At 36.5% G+C, this 19,507-nt stretch overlaps 1 protein-coding gene across 4 annotated transcripts in view; it reads right to left on the bottom strand.

Moving 5' to 3' along the window:
• FAF1 (Fas associated factor 1) overlaps positions 1-19,507 on the bottom strand; it is a 514,818-nt gene that overhangs the window by 103,271 nt on the left and 392,040 nt on the right. For all 4 annotated transcript variants that reach the window (XM_053895524.1, XM_019449338.2, XM_053895535.1 and 1 more), the window contains 2 exons: positions 8,582-8,718; positions 3,268-3,356 (listed from right to left, as the gene is read on the bottom strand). In XM_053895524.1, the coding sequence (XP_053751499.1) occupies positions 3,268-3,356; positions 8,582-8,718 (226 nt within the window). The remainder of the gene's footprint in view (positions 1-3,267; positions 3,357-8,581; positions 8,719-19,507) is intronic.

The raw sequence follows: 19,507 nt of genomic DNA, 5'->3' as shown, positions 1-19,507 counted from the left end.
TAAGTCAGTCAGAGAAAGACAATATCATATGATTTCACTCATATATGGAATTTAAGAAAGAAAACATATGAATATAGGAGAAGGGAAGAAAAAATAAAATATAAACAGAGAGGGAGGCAAACCATAAAAGACTCTTAAATATAGAGAACAGACTGAGGGTTGCTGGAAGGGAGGTCAGTGGGGGGATGGGCTAAATGGGTAATGGGCATTAGGAGGTCACTTGTTGTGGTGAGTACTGGGTGTTGTATGTAAGTGATGAATCACTAAATTCTACTCTTGAAACCAATACTACACTATATATTAATAACTAACTTAAATTTAAATAAAATCTTGGAAGAAAAAGAAAAGAAAATAGAACAATTAGTGATACAAAGGTTAGTGCATTCTGGGCCATTAAAGAATAATTCAGAGAATGAATATGTTTGGGCTTGGTTTTATTTAATAAAAGCTTTGTATAGTATAGGCATCTCTGGTTGCACGAATACAATGGAATCAGGGAAGTAATGGATACAACTGAACCAAAGTTAAGTTTACATAAATTCAGGCCTAGGAAGCTGTGCCCCAACCCTGTCTATGAATTTGATTATAATTGCAAGCTTAAGATAAAGCCTTACTTGAAATTTTTTGAAGAGTAAAAGCAAATTCGCCATTATAAGGGACAGTGTTTCTTGTCACGTACACAGCAGATACCAAATCATTTATGATCTATGCATAGTCCAAAACAAGTCGTTGAACCTAGAAAAGCTTGTCTTAGGAACTCTACTTATGAACTGAATAATAACTTCCATGAAGACACTAAAAACAAAGAGAAATCCTTACCTCTTACAGTTAAATTTCAATAAAAATTTCAATTATATGGAGCCTTGGATTTTTCCTGTAACCCTGATATTAAAATTTGTGCTCAGTATTAAAGGAATTAAAGTCAATTTCTTTACCAATGAATTATGAGGAACACAAATTAAGACGAAAGAATGAACTGGGAATATGCATGCAAATATAGTGCATTCATATTATTATACAGCATAATCTGTAAATCTAGTACTAATGAGACTCAAGATTTAAATGGCCGAAGAATGTGTTTAGTGAGTTATTGTCAATCAATGCCTCTATTCCAGGATAAATGTAATAATGAACGGCAACACACCTATTATTACAAATTCCTAAGTAAGTACAGTACTTCATTATTTCAAAATGTCATTGTCAATTTATAGAGTAACAGATAAACATCTTTCCACCATATACCTGATTACCTTTTCTTTAGAGTAAATGAAACATTGGCTATTAAGGAAATTACAAACATCATTTTTCCAGCAATGAAAGAAACCTAATGTGTATTAAAACTCTAAACTAGTTACAGCACTCCAAAGTTTCGTATTTGTTAATTAGTGCTAACTTGTTAATCAGATTTTATACCACTATAATGAAGAATTCTTTTTTTCAACTAACATTCTTTCTTTTATTTTTAATGTTTAGTTTTGAGAGAGAGAGAGAGAGAGAGAGCGAGCAGGGGAGGGACACAGAGAGAGGGAGAGAGAGTCAGAAGCAGGCTCCAGGCTCCAAGTTGTCAGCACAGAGCCCGATGTGGGGCTTGAATTCATGAACTGTGAGATCATGACCTGAGCTGAAGTTGAATACTTAATCAACTGAGCCACCCAGGTGCCCCATCAACTAACATTATTTCATGTGAATTCTGCCAAGTATTCATTTAGTCAATCATTTAGCAAAGTGCTTACTTCATCCTAGGTATACTGTTAGGGGATACAGTTATAAATGTGAATATGACCCAACTCTTGTTCTTAAACTCAGTCTAATAGAAGAGACAAGCAAATAAAGTAAAAAATATGTCTACATGTTTTCCATTTGTAATAGCTAATGGGTATTGTATTGAAAGTACTCCCTATAGCTGGAAACTTTTCATCATTACTCAGAAATCAAACTTTCTCTATTTGTCTATGAAAAAAATTTTTTCAATTAAAAATATTAGGAGGGATAATTTAATAAGTACCTGTGAAATAAGCATCTCAAACGAACAAATGCTAGCATGTGTTTCATAATTTTTAGGCTGCTTTCCAAACCCAGAAATTTTTTGACTGATATAGCAGTAATGATTACTTGAGATTATTATAGGTCCTACTAGCCATGTGATCTTGGGCAAATGAACTTAACCCTTTCGATCTTCAGCATTCTCATCTGAAAAGTGAAGATAATAGTACCAATCTGTATTAGATTATCTCTCATTTGGTCCTCAGTACCACACTTCACCTAGCTTTTTGCCCAGGGTGGTTCTCTTGATTTTCAGCTTCTGGTTGGGTTAGGTCAGTAGGAGGTACTAGTAGGAGATCAGAGCTTGGAAGGAAAGTAAAGATATTTCCGGGTTTCCTCTCTACCAGGACACCAATGGCTATATCCCTCTACTAGATACAGTCCTCTCCATATACCACCTTCTCTAACGCATTTAGGCCTAGGGGTAGTTAACGGCTCCTCTTTGCCCTAGAGTTTGTACTAACTATTGCTGATTTCCATAAACCCTGACCTTACCTTTATAAACAGTTCTTTTATTAAATTGTTCTCAAATAACCATGTTTGAAAGTGCCATGTGTTTTCTGCCAGAACTCTGTGGCAGAGTTTCTGTGACTCATATACAACCTCATGGGGTTGTTTTGAGATCACTTCTTAGCTCAGTGCTTAGCACATTATAAATATTCAGTAAATGTTGACTACTACTGTCATTATCAATATTGCTGTTATTATTATTTTATTTGAGGTTCCATGCTCATGCCATCTATACCAACTGAATATACTAAAGAGACTGAGAAATTCAAAATTCTGGAGATCTTTTACTAAGCCTCCCAGTGTTTCAAAAATATGTTCAAATGTAAAATCTGTTCACTCCTAATCAATCTCAATATTTAAAAAGAGTAAGAGGATCTTGAAAGTGAGTGAAAAAACCACATAGTACACAGGATTTCCTGGACTCTCGCTTCTTTTGTAAATATGCTTCGGAATTCATTTCTTGCAAATTGACCTCCTGTCACCACTCCAAATCTAGCAAAGTATAAATGTCCATAAATTTAAACAAATTGTTGGGTCTTAGGGTCATGAAAAGAAAGGACTGAAAGGTAAACTCAATGGTATAAAAGTCCTTGGTTCATCTGGAAATGCATCTTCATTATCCTTATTTATCAATCATGACATAGGCAAGCATCTCCATTTGACAAATTATCCCATCAAAATCCTATTAAAAGTCTACTTAACCTTTCATCTTACCTCATCCTTTATATCTTCCTGTTGTTGGGCTGTGAAGATCTCCATTGCAGCCATGAGTCTCATCATTAGCTCATCCACTGTTGTGTTACCTAGCAACACACGGAGATTGCCAAATTTCACATTATTAAAGTTATAATAAAATGGAAAGCCATTCTAGAATTAATCAGTAAGGAGTAACTAAAGTCTAATAAAAATTGCAGACTACTATGCTAATATCTAGTTAAAACACTTTCACATTTTCATTGAAAAGTTTCATATGTTCAATGTGAAAGAGTAAAGCAGTATACAGGCAGTTGAAATTTCAAATACAGTAGATTTGAGGGAACCATCTCTCAATGAGAAAGATTTTTCAGCACTATGAAGAAGAATGGTTAAATCATGAGGATCAGAAGTTCTTTCAAGGTAGAAAAATGCATGTACTTAAAGATACTATCAACAACTACCATTTGTTTATATGCCAATAATTAGGCTAAATACTATATATATATATATATATATATATATATATATCAGTTGGGCAAAAATATAAGTATATATATAGTATTTAGATTATATATTTATTTACAATAGAGTATATGTTACATATTTATTATAATATATTTTATATTATATATTTATATATAAATAATATATTTACATTTTATATATTATTATAATATATATTTATATATTATATATAGTATAGTACATATTATATATTTATTATTATATACAAATATATTATAGATATATTATTTATATATTATATAGTATATAGTATATATTTATTTATATCTATAGAATTTAGATTTAGATTATATATATAATCTCATTTAACCTGTACAACAATGCTTTGAAAGTATCATTATGATTTTGACTTTGAGAGCTCAAGTAACCTGTGCAATCAAGATCAAGCTGATTAAGTGGTGGGGCCAGGGTTTGAAATCAAATGAGTCTGACTCAAAAAGCCTGTTCTCTTTGCCATCTCAGTACACTATTTATTTAGAATTATCTCTTATCACTAAAAACTCTGGTGACGCAAACAGCAATTCATTTTCTGAAAAAAAAAAAAAAAAAAAGAGTTCTTTTTTTGCCCAACTGATATTTTTCCCTTTCAGCTGCTTTTAAATGACTATACTATAAACTTTATGAGAGTACTTATTTATTTTATTTTATTTTAATCTTTTAAAGTTTTAATTTTAATTCCAGTTAGTTAATATACAATGTTATATTAGTTTTATAAGAGACTATTTAAATATTTGATTTCCTTTTGGGGTGCTTGGGTTGCTCAGTCAGTTGAGCGTCAGACTTTGGCTAAGGTCAGGATCTCACGGTTCATGGGTTTGACCCCCATGTCAGGCTTTGTGCTGATAGCACACAGCCTGCTTCAGATTCTCTGTCTCCCTCTCTGCCCCAACTCTGCTTGCGCACTCTCTCTCTCAAAAATAAATAGTAAAAAAATAAAAAAAAAAACAAATAAATGCTTGATTTTCCTTAATGCTATTTTATTCTCTGCCCAATGGCATGACAAAAGTATAGCACATAAAGCACATATACACCATTTCTTGAATGCATTGTCCTGTTACTTGCTTTGGATACATCTACAAGAGAGAAATCCATAAGGATACATAAAGATTTGGCAATTCTTCTTTTCTTTCAAAACTACATGCAAAAGTGCCCATCTTTCTCCACGGCCTGAGAGGAGGTCTTCTTGTCCCATTGATGAAACGGGACAACAAATAGCAAGCATCCTTGCTGGTGTTATTCTAGAGTAGGGCTGGACTAACATGACCTTTCAACGGTCCTTTTCTCTATTTTCCTTATGACCACTGGCAGCAGGTTAGGGAGCATCTGTAGTCCTTAGTAAAAGAAACAATCTAAATAAATCAGTCACATCAGCACTAGTCTCTGAACAAATGAGCTAGAGAACAAATATTATCTTGGTGTGATACCATGGTAGTGAGAAAGCAGAGTTGGTTTTATAGCCACAGTTCTAACCTAACTCCACAACTTAAAAACTATATGTTCTAGTGCCTAGAAACTGCCTAGCACATGACAAGAGCTTAATTAACTATTCACTTAGTAAGCGAATAACTAAGTGAATGAGTGACTGACTATAGCTCTCTAAGGATCAATTTCCTTATCACAGAATACACAATCACTGGTAGTTATTAATTGGTATGACAAATGGAAAGAGTTTTGGAGAAACTTCAATGCAGATTTTGATACTGGGCAAATCTTTGAGTTTCCCTTTCTTATTTGCAAACTGTAGTGACTAAGACTCAATGCATGGGATATGAATTCTTATGTTGTTTATTTATTTTGAATGAGAGAGGGAGAGAGAATACCCCAAGCAGGTTCTGTGATGTCAGTGCAAAGCGTGATGCAGGCTCAATCCCACAAACTGTGTGTGACCTGAGTTGAAATCAAGAATCAGACGCTTAACTGACTAAGCCACCCAAGTGCCTAGGAATAGGACTTCTTTATGGAGGGTACTGGCCATTCATTTTCAGGCTTAAGCCTGCTTATCAACTGTGCTTCAAACCTAACTGTTAAGGATTCACTGCCAAACTGGACAAGACAGAGAAAAGGGACCAATTAATGCAGTTCTGGACAAGTTTTTTCTTTATAGCCTATTGCGGTAGTTTTAAAACTTTTGTTTTCAGAACTCATTTACACCCTTAACAACTTTTGAGATCCCCAAATAATTTTTATGTGGGTTATTGTTATCAACATTTATTGTGTTAGAAATTAAAGTTGAAATACTTAAAGCATATTTATCAATTCGTTTAAAAGTAACAATAATAAACCCATTACATGTTAGTGTAAATACCACATTTTTATGAAAAATGGCTCTATGTTCCAAATGAAAAAGTTTAGCAAGAAGAATGGTATTGTTTTAACATTTTGCAAATGTTGTTAATGTCCGGCTTAATAGACCATAACTGGATTCTCATATTTACTTGTATATTAAACCAGTTACAATATGTTGTTTTATGTCTTAGTTAATATTTATGAAGCAAATCTGGTCTCACATAGATATGTAGGTGAAAAAGAGAGGAGTATTTTAATAGATAATTGTAAATATTCTTTGATACACCTAAACTGACAAGTAGAAGTTTCTTCAAGTATGTGAAGAACTTGAAACCATTGATGAACTGTTTGTATTTTGTAATATTAAGACCCACTGACCTATCTTGCTCTTTGAATGGATCTTTAACCTATGCATGATTTTATAACATCATGCATTGGTTATGTTGAAAATATTGGTTCACTGACTTATGCATTTCTCCTCAATATTGACATACCTAATTATATGATATCAAAAAATCACATTTGTTAATCTTACAACTGATGTCATCAGAAAATTATTTAAGCTGTCAATTTTATGGTGGATGACAATGTTTTGCTTAAAAGCTCAAGTTTTATCAGTGGCAACAAGTACTATCAGTAATACCTAGGCTATTTAAGCATAGTTTGTCTCTCAGTATTTTCAAGTAAAAATGATGTTCTGTAAGAAAAAAATGACTAGTTCAGCTCAAGCAACCATACAAGTGTTTTTCTTTGAGACTACCTTTGTACTCTGAAATGCAGCAGAAATGTGTTATCCATACCTCTCATGTGTCACACAAACTATAAAAAGGGTGAAATTTAATAAAATAATTTTAAAATTGCACATAATAGAGGTAAAGAATATGCTACTGGTATAGTTTTGGTCATGACCTTGATTTGTGTGAAGGTGCCAGTAGTTTTACACAAATTTGATTTTGTGCCACCAATGCAAATGTTAGCACAGTAATAAAAAAAAAAAAAAGAGGCAAAAAAGAAAAGTCTTATCACTATCATGAAAACAATTTGATGTCACGGATCCAATGAAAGGGTCCAGAGGACCTCCAGGATCCACGGAATACATTTTAAGAACCACTGACTATTATAATACTGCCTTTGACAGGGAAAACAGGAATGAAATATTATCTTCATTATCCATTTACCCTATGTAATTCATTCCCCTAGAAGATCTTCTTTAGCATTGTTTATGAAACTCAATGCTTTAGTTACAGAGCAAACATAAAATACCAGAGGTTTTATTTTGAGTTTTAAAGGCACTAGAATTCACACCATGCCCCGACATCACATTATCCACTATAGAACTTTTAACTGAAATACAGGTAGAAATAAAGTATCTCAGGGCCACCTGGGTGGCTCAGTCAGTTAAGTGACCGACTCTTGGTTTCAGCTCAGGTCATAACCTCATGGTTAGTGAGTTTGAGCCCTACATTGGACTCTGCACTGACAGCCCAGAGAGCCTGCCTGAGATTCTCTCTCTCCCACTCTCTCTGTCTCTCCTCCACTAGTGCTCTCTCCCTCTCAAAATAAACTTAAAAAAAAAGAAAGAAAGTATCTTAGACACAAGCTTTAGCTTGGGGCATGCGAAACATCTTTTCACTATGGCATAGGAAAGATATACTGTTTTCAATTTAAGCTATGTTCTAAATAATAATTTTATAATAATCCTTGGGGTATATCAGTAACAGTTTTATAAAAAATCAGTCACTGTTTTTGTTTGTAAAGAGTATGCTATGTGATTAAACTTACAGGCATCCTATAGCTTCATGCCTTAGCACTGTATCCTAACACGGATTCACACAAATAAGGGGTACCAGCAACCACTGTGTGAACAATTGATTTATAATACCCAGTCACTGGCTTTTCTAGATAACTAAAGATCAGCATTTCTTTCAATTAATCAACATTACAGCAAGAAATCAATATATGTATAAAAAATGTCATGTTTGACAAGTGATTATGACTTAATTGTTGGAGAATTTAGCAGTTCTGAACAATTAACATGATTATGCTATGTCCCAAGGGTTGTACAATTTTATTAAGAAATTTCTGTTGGTGGGGCACCTGGGTGGCTCAGTTGGTTCAGTGTCTGACTTCAGCTCAGGTCATGATCTCACAGTTCATGAGTTTGAGCCCCACGTCGGGCTCTGTGCTGACAGCTCGGAGCCTGGAGCCTGCTTCAGATTCTGTGTCTCCTTCTCTCTCTCCCCCTCCCCTGCTGGCACTCTGTCTCTCTCAAAAATAAATAAACATTAAAAAAATGTTTTTAAATAAAAAAAAAGAAATTTCTGTTGGAATTTAATGCAGCGTATTTCATTTTTCATAGAACCTGTACTTTTTGAAGATGTTCTTTTTTAGGATATTCTATGTTTTAAAATACAAAGATGTTCACCAATATAGAGAATTACTTTCAACTTTGATGGTAAATATTATAAGGTTATCTCATACACAAGAAGACACTCTACTCCCTTTGTGACAGGTACTTTACCTTGTATCACATTTAACACTTCATTAGATGAACGCTTTCCCATAATAATCAGAAAAAGTGGAAACTGATCTGTTTTTTGAGTCCGAATGGTTTGTGCCACAACACTGCCAAAATGTCTATTGCACATTGTCAGAAATCTAAAATGAGACAAAAGTCAAAGTCAATTTCATTTCGGAGTTTAATAAACTTACTAGTTCCCCAACAAAAAACTCACTGTTTTACTAATTATGTTACAAATAGCCTGTCTGTTATCAGTACATACAGTCCTGCTATACAGAGTTTTCAACAATATCTTAAATGATACAGAAATAATTATCATACAGGAAAGCAGGCAGCAAGCCCTAAATGCTGGCTGGAGGCTGAGAGAATAGGATTCTTAGTCTTAAACATTGCAAGCTATACTGCCCCAAACAATGAGAAAAACAAACAAAATGAATTTTAAGAGGAAAGAATTTCTTAAATAGGACAAATACCGTGTGGTACAAAGTTAAATTGACTGGCAGCATCCTAGACTAAACAGGATTTAGCAACATTTTCACAAGTCTTTAGAATCAAGAATTGTACTTTAGAATTGTGTTTTTTCCAGTAGTAGTGGGCCTTCTAGTTTCATACTTACCATGAGATAAAAATAATAATTCTAAGCTTTTGACCAAAAAAGCTCAGAGATATTAGCATACTGAAGTCTAGCATTAGTATTCTTAACACGATCTGGAATAAATGAAAAAACTGATAAAGCTTTTCTCTTCTATTAGAGGACTGTTTGAAATTAGCATTTCTTTCAAGAGAAAAGGGTAGCTTATGATATGTTTTCAGATCTGATGGTAAAAAGTAAATGTCATAATAATAATGAATTATGAAAGACCAAATGCAAATATAGAATGCTTTAATAAGATCCAATTTAATAAAGTCTGTAAAAATAATGGACTTCTAATAACACAGGTCACAAAAGGCAAAACAGTGGAAATTCTGGGGACTAGCCACTGGTACTGGCTTATTAATTCTTAATTATGTTCATGAAAGGCAACTTAAATCGTGTGTTTTCTTATGCCTTATGATAATATTTTAGGTAACAACTCCTCTGAAATGTATGTTCTAGCTGATGAGCAAAATCCTGTTGTCACATGCATTAGAAGGTAAATCTATTTGAAAAGACAAACGGCATTAAAATGTCATGTGCTCAGATTCATTTGATATCCAAATTCAAAACAGAATCAAACCTCTTAATTTTTAAAGCCCATATATCTCTTGTCTATAGAAATTCATTCCAGAAATTTAGGCTGAATCCTCCACAAAACCTGTGCTGTGACTACAGGAAGTAGACCATGTTAAGGGCCACGAGAGCTGTCAGCAAGAGTGTCAAGGCAAGTTAGCACCACAGCAATAAGTTCACTGGGAGGCAGTTTCATATATATATTTAGAGCAGCAATAACCAGATCTCATGGCAATTTGAAATGACAAGGCCCTAAGAAATCAATTGTTGGCCATGAAATATCAGTGCTCCCATGAAAATTCAGATCTTCACATTCCAGAACTATTATACAATAAAAGGTGCTCAAGCAGCCTAAGCCTCCAGTACAAAATTTCACACTCATATAGTTTTAATTCATCAATGGAGATGTGTAGATCAAGACACTAGAACGTTAGGATGTCATTTTTCTTTCTGCTGTTACTAAAATATTTGAGGTCAATCTTGACCCTGATTTGATTGTTGGCAACCTCTGAATTTAAAAATGTCAAAAAACACCTGGAATGTCATTCCTTACAAAAGGGAGAAAATAAGTCCTTGTTGCTTTCACACCAATGGATTAAGTGGATATCACAGTAGATGCCCATCATAGCACTAGCCTCACAAGTGTATTAAATACTACCTAAACAGGATACCCCCAAAAAAGGAAGGGAAGAAAGAAGCCAGGAAGGAAGGAAGGAGAAAAGAGAGAAAGCAGGCAGACACGCTGGTTAGCTTAGTGGTTTAAAGTATTCAATTTCAAGACAATTTGCCCGGAAATTGTGTACTTCCCAAATTGTCATTTTATGAAAACGAGCTAGAAGGGAAAATAATTATGAAAATAGAGGTAACTTCTTGAGTTTAAATTAATACACAACACACATTTCAAAACTTCACAAAGTGTATTCAAGAGAAATACAGCCTTCAAAGGCACATTAGCTGTTCAATTAACTATAAAAAACAACAAAGTGATCAGTTTTCTATCAGGTATTGGCAAATCATTCTAATGTTTTGGAAGTCGTGGAGAAATACACAGGAATCCCGCAGCCAGTTGATGCTTTCTAGTGGCCTTAACTAACAATTTGTTCTAATCAAAGAGAGACTTTGTTAAATTTTTAATTAATCTAATTAATCTTCCTAAGATCTGAATCATGTTTACTTTGAGATTTTCAAATTACAATCAATGAGAGCATATAGGGCCAATGGACAGCCAAGTCCCAAATTACAAAATTCCTGCTTGTCAGTTCCTTCTATTACAATTTACAAGAACTTCGCCACACAGATATCACATCCTTCTCATGGCTAGGAGACTCCATTTCTTCCTCTCAACATCTATTCACAGCACAAAGTTACCATTCATAGCATACTACCAACAGCAAAAATCCATTTCAGAACATTAGCACAAAAACAGACAAGGGAAAAACAAATTGTTTCAAGAAAAAAAATGTGGTTTTCAGAATTGTGTGGCATTTTCTTCCCTTTTAAAGAGCTAAAAGTGTGCCAGTGCATCTAATGGCAGCACCAAACTTGTCAGCCTAACTGCATACGGTGTTCAAGAGAGTCAGGTGTCACAAAGGGATAAATGGTTTCCACAACAATTGGATTCCTACAATCTCAAACCCAGAAGGGGAAGCAATGGCAACTGTTCCCTGGCAAGGAGAAATGGCTTTGTTTTTTAATTATAAAAGCTTTAAATAAATGAAACAATTTACTCCTCATATATCTAATTAAGAGGAATCAACCCCCCAAAACAAAAAGCTAAAGTGACAAATTTAAAAGACAAAGAATGAAGGTGGGAGGAAGGGAGGTAAGGAGGAAGGGGAAGAAGAAGGAAAGGTTGAGAAAAGGAATGAAGAGAAAACAGTTAATCACAAATCAAGTATAATAAAGCAATTCATTGGTGGGGGCTGGGTGATGGTAGTGGTGGGGGAAGTGAGTGAGAAGTCTCAAACTTTGGCCTTGCTGATGAAACAAAATATAATTAGTAGCTCATATTCACCAGTTCTTGCTCTTAGAAATCTAAAATTAGATACAATCTTATCTTTTAATCTAAAGTTTGGGAAGAAAAAAAGCAGAACATCTAATGGCTAGCATATATTAATCATTAGTAAAATTTTCAGTCTCTGAAGCATAGTACTTTTCTATGTTGCTAATGGAAACCAGGATTACTAATAAATCAGATATGGGAAAAAGTAATCTCATTTTAATTCAAAACAGGATATAGTTTAGTTTCTCTCAATCAAATTCATAATTAAATGAGTCACTGACTTTTACTAAGTTGTACTCCAGTATAAGATACATAATAGAAGAAACACAGCAATTTAGGAATGGTGAGATTCCACAAACATTTACTATCTACTGTATACCAGATAATACAAAAGGATGCACATCTGATAAAAAATGGAGGCTAAAAACTGCTAATGACTCTGTGAGGCTTCCTGATTATTACATTTCAATATGTAATATTGAGGTTCCCAAGGAACCTCAGATGTAAAATGGGAGTAATACTTACATTTAAAACATTTATATTATTGTAAGATACAAAAAGCATCAGAATTATGTTCAAAATATGGTATCCCTTCAAATTGGTAGCTATTTTATTACTAATTGCATAATGATATTTAACATTTTTATCATAACTATACTTTCAGGATTAAAATAAAAGCTTTTGGGGTGCCTAGGTGGCTCAGTTGGCTAAGCATCTGACTTTAGTTCAGGTCATGATCTCATGGTTTGTGAGTTTGAGCCCTGTGTTGGGCTCTGTGCTGACAGCTTGGAGCCTGGAGCCTGCTTCAGATTCGGTGTCATCCTCTCTTTCTCTTTCCTTCCCCCGCTTATGCTCTGTCTCTGTCTGTCTCTTTCTGTCGCTCAAAATAAGTAAACATTTAAAAATTTAAAAAAGAATCAAAAAACAAAAAAAAAATCAAATGATAGCTTATACCTAGGGGCTAACACTGAAAGATTTAAAAATATATATATATATTTTTTAACGTTTATTTATTTTTGAGACAGAGAGAGACAGAGCATGAATGGAGGAGGGTCAGAGAGAGAGGGAGACACAAAATCGGAAACAGGCTCCAGGCTCCGAGCTGTCAGCACAGAGCCCAACGCGGGGCTTGAACTCACGGACCGCGAGATCATGACCTGAGCTGAAGTCAGACGTTCAACCGACTGAGCCACCCAGGCGCCCCAGAAAGATTTTTTGCATAGTAAGAATTGTTGACTAAAATCCAAAATAGTCACTGGTTTTATTTTCATTTAGAGAATGAAAGGGGAAGTATTAATATTTGGAAAATAAGAAAAGACATGATGCTACAGCTGTGTAATACTACAAAACCTTACACATTTAAAAGTGGATATGATAGGCACAACACAATTATGTAGCTAAATGCAATCAGAGTCTGTTTTCCCAAACTTACTCATCTCTAATAAAAAAAAAATGAAGTAAAACAAAAAGGAAACAGAACTATAATCACTATTAAAAAATGTATTTACTGGGGCACGTGGGTGGCTCAGTCAGTTAAGCATCCGATTTTGGCTCAGGTCGTGATCTCACCTTCGTGAGTTCGAGCCCCGTGTCAGGCTCTGTGCTGACAGCTCAGGGCCTGAAGCCTGCTTCTGATTCTGTGTCTCCCATCCCTCAGCTCCTCCCGTGCTCACATTGTCTCTCTCTCAAAATAAAGATTAAAAAAAATTTTTTTTAAATGTATTTATGTTTAGCAGTGTTAACTGATTTAAAACCAAGAATCAGTATTAAAATTTCTGGCTGCTTACCCTTGAGCCATTAAACTAACATTAACTGTCTTTCTGATAAAGTGTGAACCATTTCTTCAAAATGAGAGGTTACTAAGCAGAAGATATTCATGTTCAACAGTGCTATGGGACTTCTCCAATATTACCAAATAGTTTAAGGCAGAATCTATGTATACATTTCCTTAGCTATAGCTGCTAATTTTATACTACTTCTTAGGTTACTTTGGTTTAAGGTTCTTCTCTTTATTTATTAAAAAAATTTTAATGCTTATTTATTTTTGAGAGAGAGAGAGAGAGGCAGAGAAAGAGGGGAACAGAGGACCTGAAGCAGGCTCCATGCTGATAGCAGAGAGCCCAATGTGGGGCTCAAACTCACAAACCATGAGATCATGACCTGAGCTGAAATCATGAGTTGGACACTTAACAAACTGAGTCACCCAGGCACTCCAAAGTCTCTTCCCTTTAAAACAGACCAAACAAGCTGTTTTTGCTAGAGTAATAATCCTCATTACTCACACATGTGCATACATGTGGGTTTGTTTAACCACATTTATGCATATCAGTAGAAAAACCAGAACATAAAAGAAAGAACCCTTGAGATCATCTGCCTATCTAGCCATTCTTTCTTCTGCTTTTCCCTTTAATAAGAAAATTAAAGCCAAGGTCCTTTAATGTGTGAAGTGAGACTTATCAAGTTACTAGCACTGCCAAGCATACCAAAATCAGACCAAAGAGTTTTGTTTCCTACTGCAACACCATTTCCACGTCTGCATGCCTATCCCATTGTTTAGCTCAGTTCTGGAGTTTGTATTGGGAATGATCTTCAGCACCTCTGGTACACCCTTTGTCCTTTGAGGGTAGTTTTGATTTTTGGAAATAGTCTTAAGTATGATTCAAACTGAGTGAGGAAAAGGTATGTGACTAAGCTGGGGGACACTGATTATACAGGCCGTGATCTTTAAGCTTTAATGGCTTAGGAATCACCTAGGGAGTTTGTTTATTTTGGAGAGAGAGTGAGAGGGAGCGAGAGAATCTTAAGTCCTGACATGGGGCTTGATCCCACAACCTTAGGATCATGACCTGGGCCGAAATTGAGCCGGATGCTCAACTGACTGAGCCCCATTTTAAAAGGCAGGTTCCTCAGCCCCATTCCCCAGAGATTCTGATTCAGTAGATCTGGGGAAAGGCCCAGGAAACTGCCCATGTTAATAAGCTGCCAACCCACATCAGGTGATTTTTATATTAGGGGTTAATGGACTACACTGAGAAACACATTTTCAGGGCACAGGACTGCTTTCCTTGTAAAGCTTTAAGCTGTCTCTGAATGAAGTTCTTAAGGAAGTTGTCCCCAAAATGTTTTGGACAATGGCAGCTTCAGTGGACCATGTGTCTAGTCTCCTGGGGTGAAGACCATGTTGAAGATGTTAATTCTCACTTGTTCGTGTGAGCTGCAATGTCTCTATGAGACAACTAAAAATACTCCTAAAGCCTGTGAGCTACAGGTGATAGAGGAAAAACAAAGCAGGGAAAGGGAGCCTGCAACAATACAAAACAGTCTCACTGAAAAGTTGGTATTTGGTCAAAGACTCAAAAGAGGTGAAGGAGGAAGTGAAACACGTATCTCTGGGAAGAGAATTTCAGGCAGAAAGAACAGCAAATACCAACACCTCGATAGCATATTTTAAAGGTAAAAATAAGGTTAGTATAGCTGGAGCAGAGTGAAGCATAAAAAACAAAACTGATAGTTTTGACTATTTCTATATGGTAAAAAATAGCTTAACAAGGCCAAAAGATAAATGATGAACAGGGGAAAAAATTCTGAATTTCAAACCACAGAAAAAGGGCAAAGTTCCCTAATATACAGAACTCTTACAAAACAATAAGGAAAAGATCAACAAACAATATATAAAGACAGCTCCCAGAAATGGAAATAGCAGTGGCTCATAAACATGTGAAAAGACACTCAAAATAACTCAAAATGAGTTAACTTCTAATTAAAGCTACACTAAGAGGGGTGCCTGGCTGGCTCAGTGGGTGGAGCATGTGACTCTTGATCTAGGGATCATGAGTTTGAGCCCCATGTTGGTTGTGGAGATTACTTAAATAAATAAATAAACTTAAAAAAATAAAGCTACACTAAGAAACTATTTTTCATCTGTCAGCTTAATAAAGCAAGTATTGTACACTGTTAGACGGAGTGAAATTTGTGCCAACTCCCTTGTGGGCAATTTGCCAGTATCTATGAAAATTAAAAATACACACATACTCTTTTTTTTTCTTCCAAGTTTTAATTTAAATTCCAGTTAGTTAACATACAGTGTAATATTATTTTCAGGTGTAGGATTTAGTGAGTCATCACTTACATACAACACCCAGTGCTCATCGCATGTGCTCTGCTTAATCCCCATCACCTATTTAACCCATCTCCCCCGCCCACCTCCCCTGCAGCAACCCTCAGTGTTCTCTATAGTTAAAAGTCTGTTTTATGGTTTGCCTCTCTCTTTTCCCCTATGTTCATCTGTTAAAAAATACACACATACTCTTAACCTAGCACTCCTACATTTGGGAATTTAGTTTAGATATGTTTTTATGTAGGAAATCACCTATGTGTACTCTTACTACAGAACTGTAATACTGGATGCCCGTCAGTAGGATCTCATTAAATAAATTATAGTATCTTTGGACATTTAAAGGGATATTTATCCATAAAGCAGAAAGAGTTCTTTATGAACTGATATGGAATATCTTTAACATATAATGTTAGAGAGGATCCTGGGAAGATGGCGCATAGGAGGACGCTGGGCTCACCGTGCGTCCTGCTGATCACTTAGATTCCACCTACACCTGCCCAAATAACCCAGAAAACCGCCAGAACACTAGCAGAACGGAGTCTCCGGAGCCAAGTGCAGACGAGAGGCCCACGGAAGAGGGTAGGAAGGGTAGAGAGGCAGTGCGCACTCCACGGACTGGTGGGAGGGAGCCGGGGCGGAGGGGCGGCCCGCCGGCCAAGCAGAGCCCCTGAGTCTGGCTTGCAAAAGCGGAGGGACCGGACGGAGTGTGTTCGGACAGCAAGTGGGACTTGACATCTGGAAGGTTATAAGCTAACAGCTCTGCTTGGAGAACGGGAGGGCTGGAGGACAACGGGAGGGAGAGTTGTTGAGCCCTGGATGACAGAGCTCAGCTTGGTGGGGAACAAAGGCCCTCGCCAGAGCCATCTCCCTCGCCCATCCCCCAGCCAAAATCCCAAAGGGAACTGGTTCCTGCCAGGGAACTTGCTTGCACCACGCAAACATCCAACGCTGTGCTTCTGCGGATCCATCCCTCTGGCGGGTCTGACTCCCTCCTGGTGCCGCAGGGCCCCTCCCGAAGTGGATCTCCGAAGGAAAAGCGAGCTGAGCCTGCCCCTCCTGCCCCTGTGCACCTTGCCGATCCACCCCAGCTAATACACCAGATCCCCAGCACCACAAGCCTGGCAGTGTGCAAGTAGCCCAGACGGGCCACGCCACCCCACAGTGAATCCCGCCCCTAGGAGAGGGGAAGAGAAGGCACACACCAGTCTGACTGTGGCCCCAGCGGTGGGCTGGGGGCAGACATCAGGTCTGACTGCGGCCCCGTCCACCAACGCAAGTCATTCAAGACAGCACAGGGGAAGTGCCCTGCAGTCCTGCACCACTCCAGGGACTATCCAAAATGACGAAATGGAAGAATTCCCTTCAGAAATATGTCCAGGAAATAACAACAGCTAACGAACTGATCAAAAATGATTTAAACAATATAACAGAAAGTAAATTTAGAATAATAGTCATAAAATTAATCGCTGGGCTTGAAAACAGTATAGAGGACAGCAGAGAATCTCTTGCTACAGAGATCAAGGGACTAAGGAACAGCCAGGAGGAGCTAAAAAATGCTATCAACGAGCTGCAAAATAAAATGGAGACAACTACGGCTCGGATTGAAGAGGCAGAAGAGAGAATAGGTGAACTAGAAGATAAAATTACGGAAAAAGAAGAAGCTGAGAAAAAGATAAGAAAATCCAGGAGTATGAGGGGAAAATTAGAGAACTAAGTGATGCACTAAAGAGAAATAATCTATGCATAATTGGTATTCCAGAGGAGGAAGAGAGAGGGAAAGGTGCTGAAGGGGTACTTGAAGAAATTATAGCTGAGAACTTCCCTGAACTGGGGAATGAAAAAGGCATTGAAATCCAAGAGGCACAGAGAACTCCGTTCAGACGTAACTTGAATCGATCTTCTGCACGACATATCATAGTGAAACTGGCAAAATACAAGGATAAAGAGAAAATTCTGAAAGCAGCTAGGGATAAACGTACTCTAACATATAAAGGGAGACCAATAAGACTCGTGACAGATCTCTCTATTGAAACTTGGCAGGCCAGAAAGGAATGGCAGGAGATCTTCAATGTGATGAACAGAAAAAAAAATATGCAGCCGAGAATCCTTTATCCAGCAAGTCTGTCATTTAGAATAGAAGGAGAGATAAAGGTCTTCCCAAACAAACAAAAACTGAAGGAATTCGTCACCACTGAACCAGCCCTACAAGAGATCCTAAGGGGGATCCTGTGAGATAAAGTACCAGAGACATTGCTACAAGCATGAAACCTACGGACATCACAATGACTCTAAACCCATATCTTTCTATAATAACACTGAATGTAAATGGACTAAATGCTCCAACCAAAAGACATAGGGTATCAGAATGGATAAAAAAACAAGACCCATCATTTGCTGTCTACAAGAGACTCATTTTAGACCTGAGGACACCTTCAGATTGAGAGTGAGGGGATGGAGAACTATTTATCATGCTACTGGAAGCCAAAAGAAAGCTGGAGTAGCCATACTTATATCAGACAAACTAGACTTTAAATTAAAGGCTGTAACAAGAGATGAAGAAGGGCATTATATAATAATCACAGGGTCTATCCATCAGGAAGAGCTAACAATTATAAATGTTTATGTGCCGAATACGGGAGCTCCCAAATATATAAAACAATTACTCACAAACATAAGCAACCTTATTGATAAGAATGTGGTCATTGCAGGGGACTTTAACACTCCACTTACAGAAATGGATAGATCATCTAGACACACGGTCAATAAAGAAACAAGGGCCCTGAATGATACATTGGATCAGATGGACTTGACAGATATATTTAGAACTCTGCATTCCAAAGCAACAGAATATACTTTCTTCTCGAGTGCACATGGAACATTCTCCAAGATAGATCACATATTGGGTCACAAAACAGCGCTTCATAAGTACACAAGAATTGAAATCATACCATGCATACTTTCAGACAACAATACTATGAAGCTTGAAATCAACCACAGGAAAAAGTCTGGAAAACCTCCAAAAGCATGGAGGTTAAAGAACACCCTACTAAAGAATGAATGGGTCAACCAGGCAATTAGAGAAGAAATTAAAAAATAGATGGAAACAAATGAAAATGAAAATACAACAATCCAAACACTTTGGGATGCAGCGAAGGCAGTCCTCAGAGGAAAATACATTGCAATCCAGGCCTATGTCAAGAAACAAGAAAAGTCCCAAATACAAAATCTAACAGCACACCTAAAGGAAATAGAAGCAGAACAGCAAAGACACCCTAAATCCAGCAGAAGAAGAGAAATAAAATAAACAATATAGAATCTAAAAAAACTGTAGAGCAGATCAACGAAACCAAGAGGTGGTTTCTTGAAAAAATGAACAAAATTGATAAACCTCTAGGCAGGTTTCTCAAAAAGAAAAGGGAGATGACCCAAATAGATAAAATCATGAATGAAAATGGAATTATTACAACCAATCCCTCAGAGATACAAGCAATTATCAGGGAATACTATGAAAAATTATATGCCAACAAACTGGACAACCTGGAAGAAATGGACAAATTCCTAAACACCCACACACTTCCAAAACTCAAACAGGAGGAA

Source organism: Panthera pardus, unplaced genomic scaffold (assembly GCF_024362965.1).
Source record: "Panthera pardus isolate Hobbes unplaced genomic scaffold, ASM2436296v1 HiC_scaffold_11, whole genome shotgun sequence".
Classification (NCBI taxonomy): Eukaryota; Metazoa; Chordata; class Mammalia; order Carnivora; family Felidae; genus Panthera; species Panthera pardus.
Note: the sequence above shows the minus strand (reverse complement) of the source record. Positions and strands in the feature narration are given on the sequence as shown.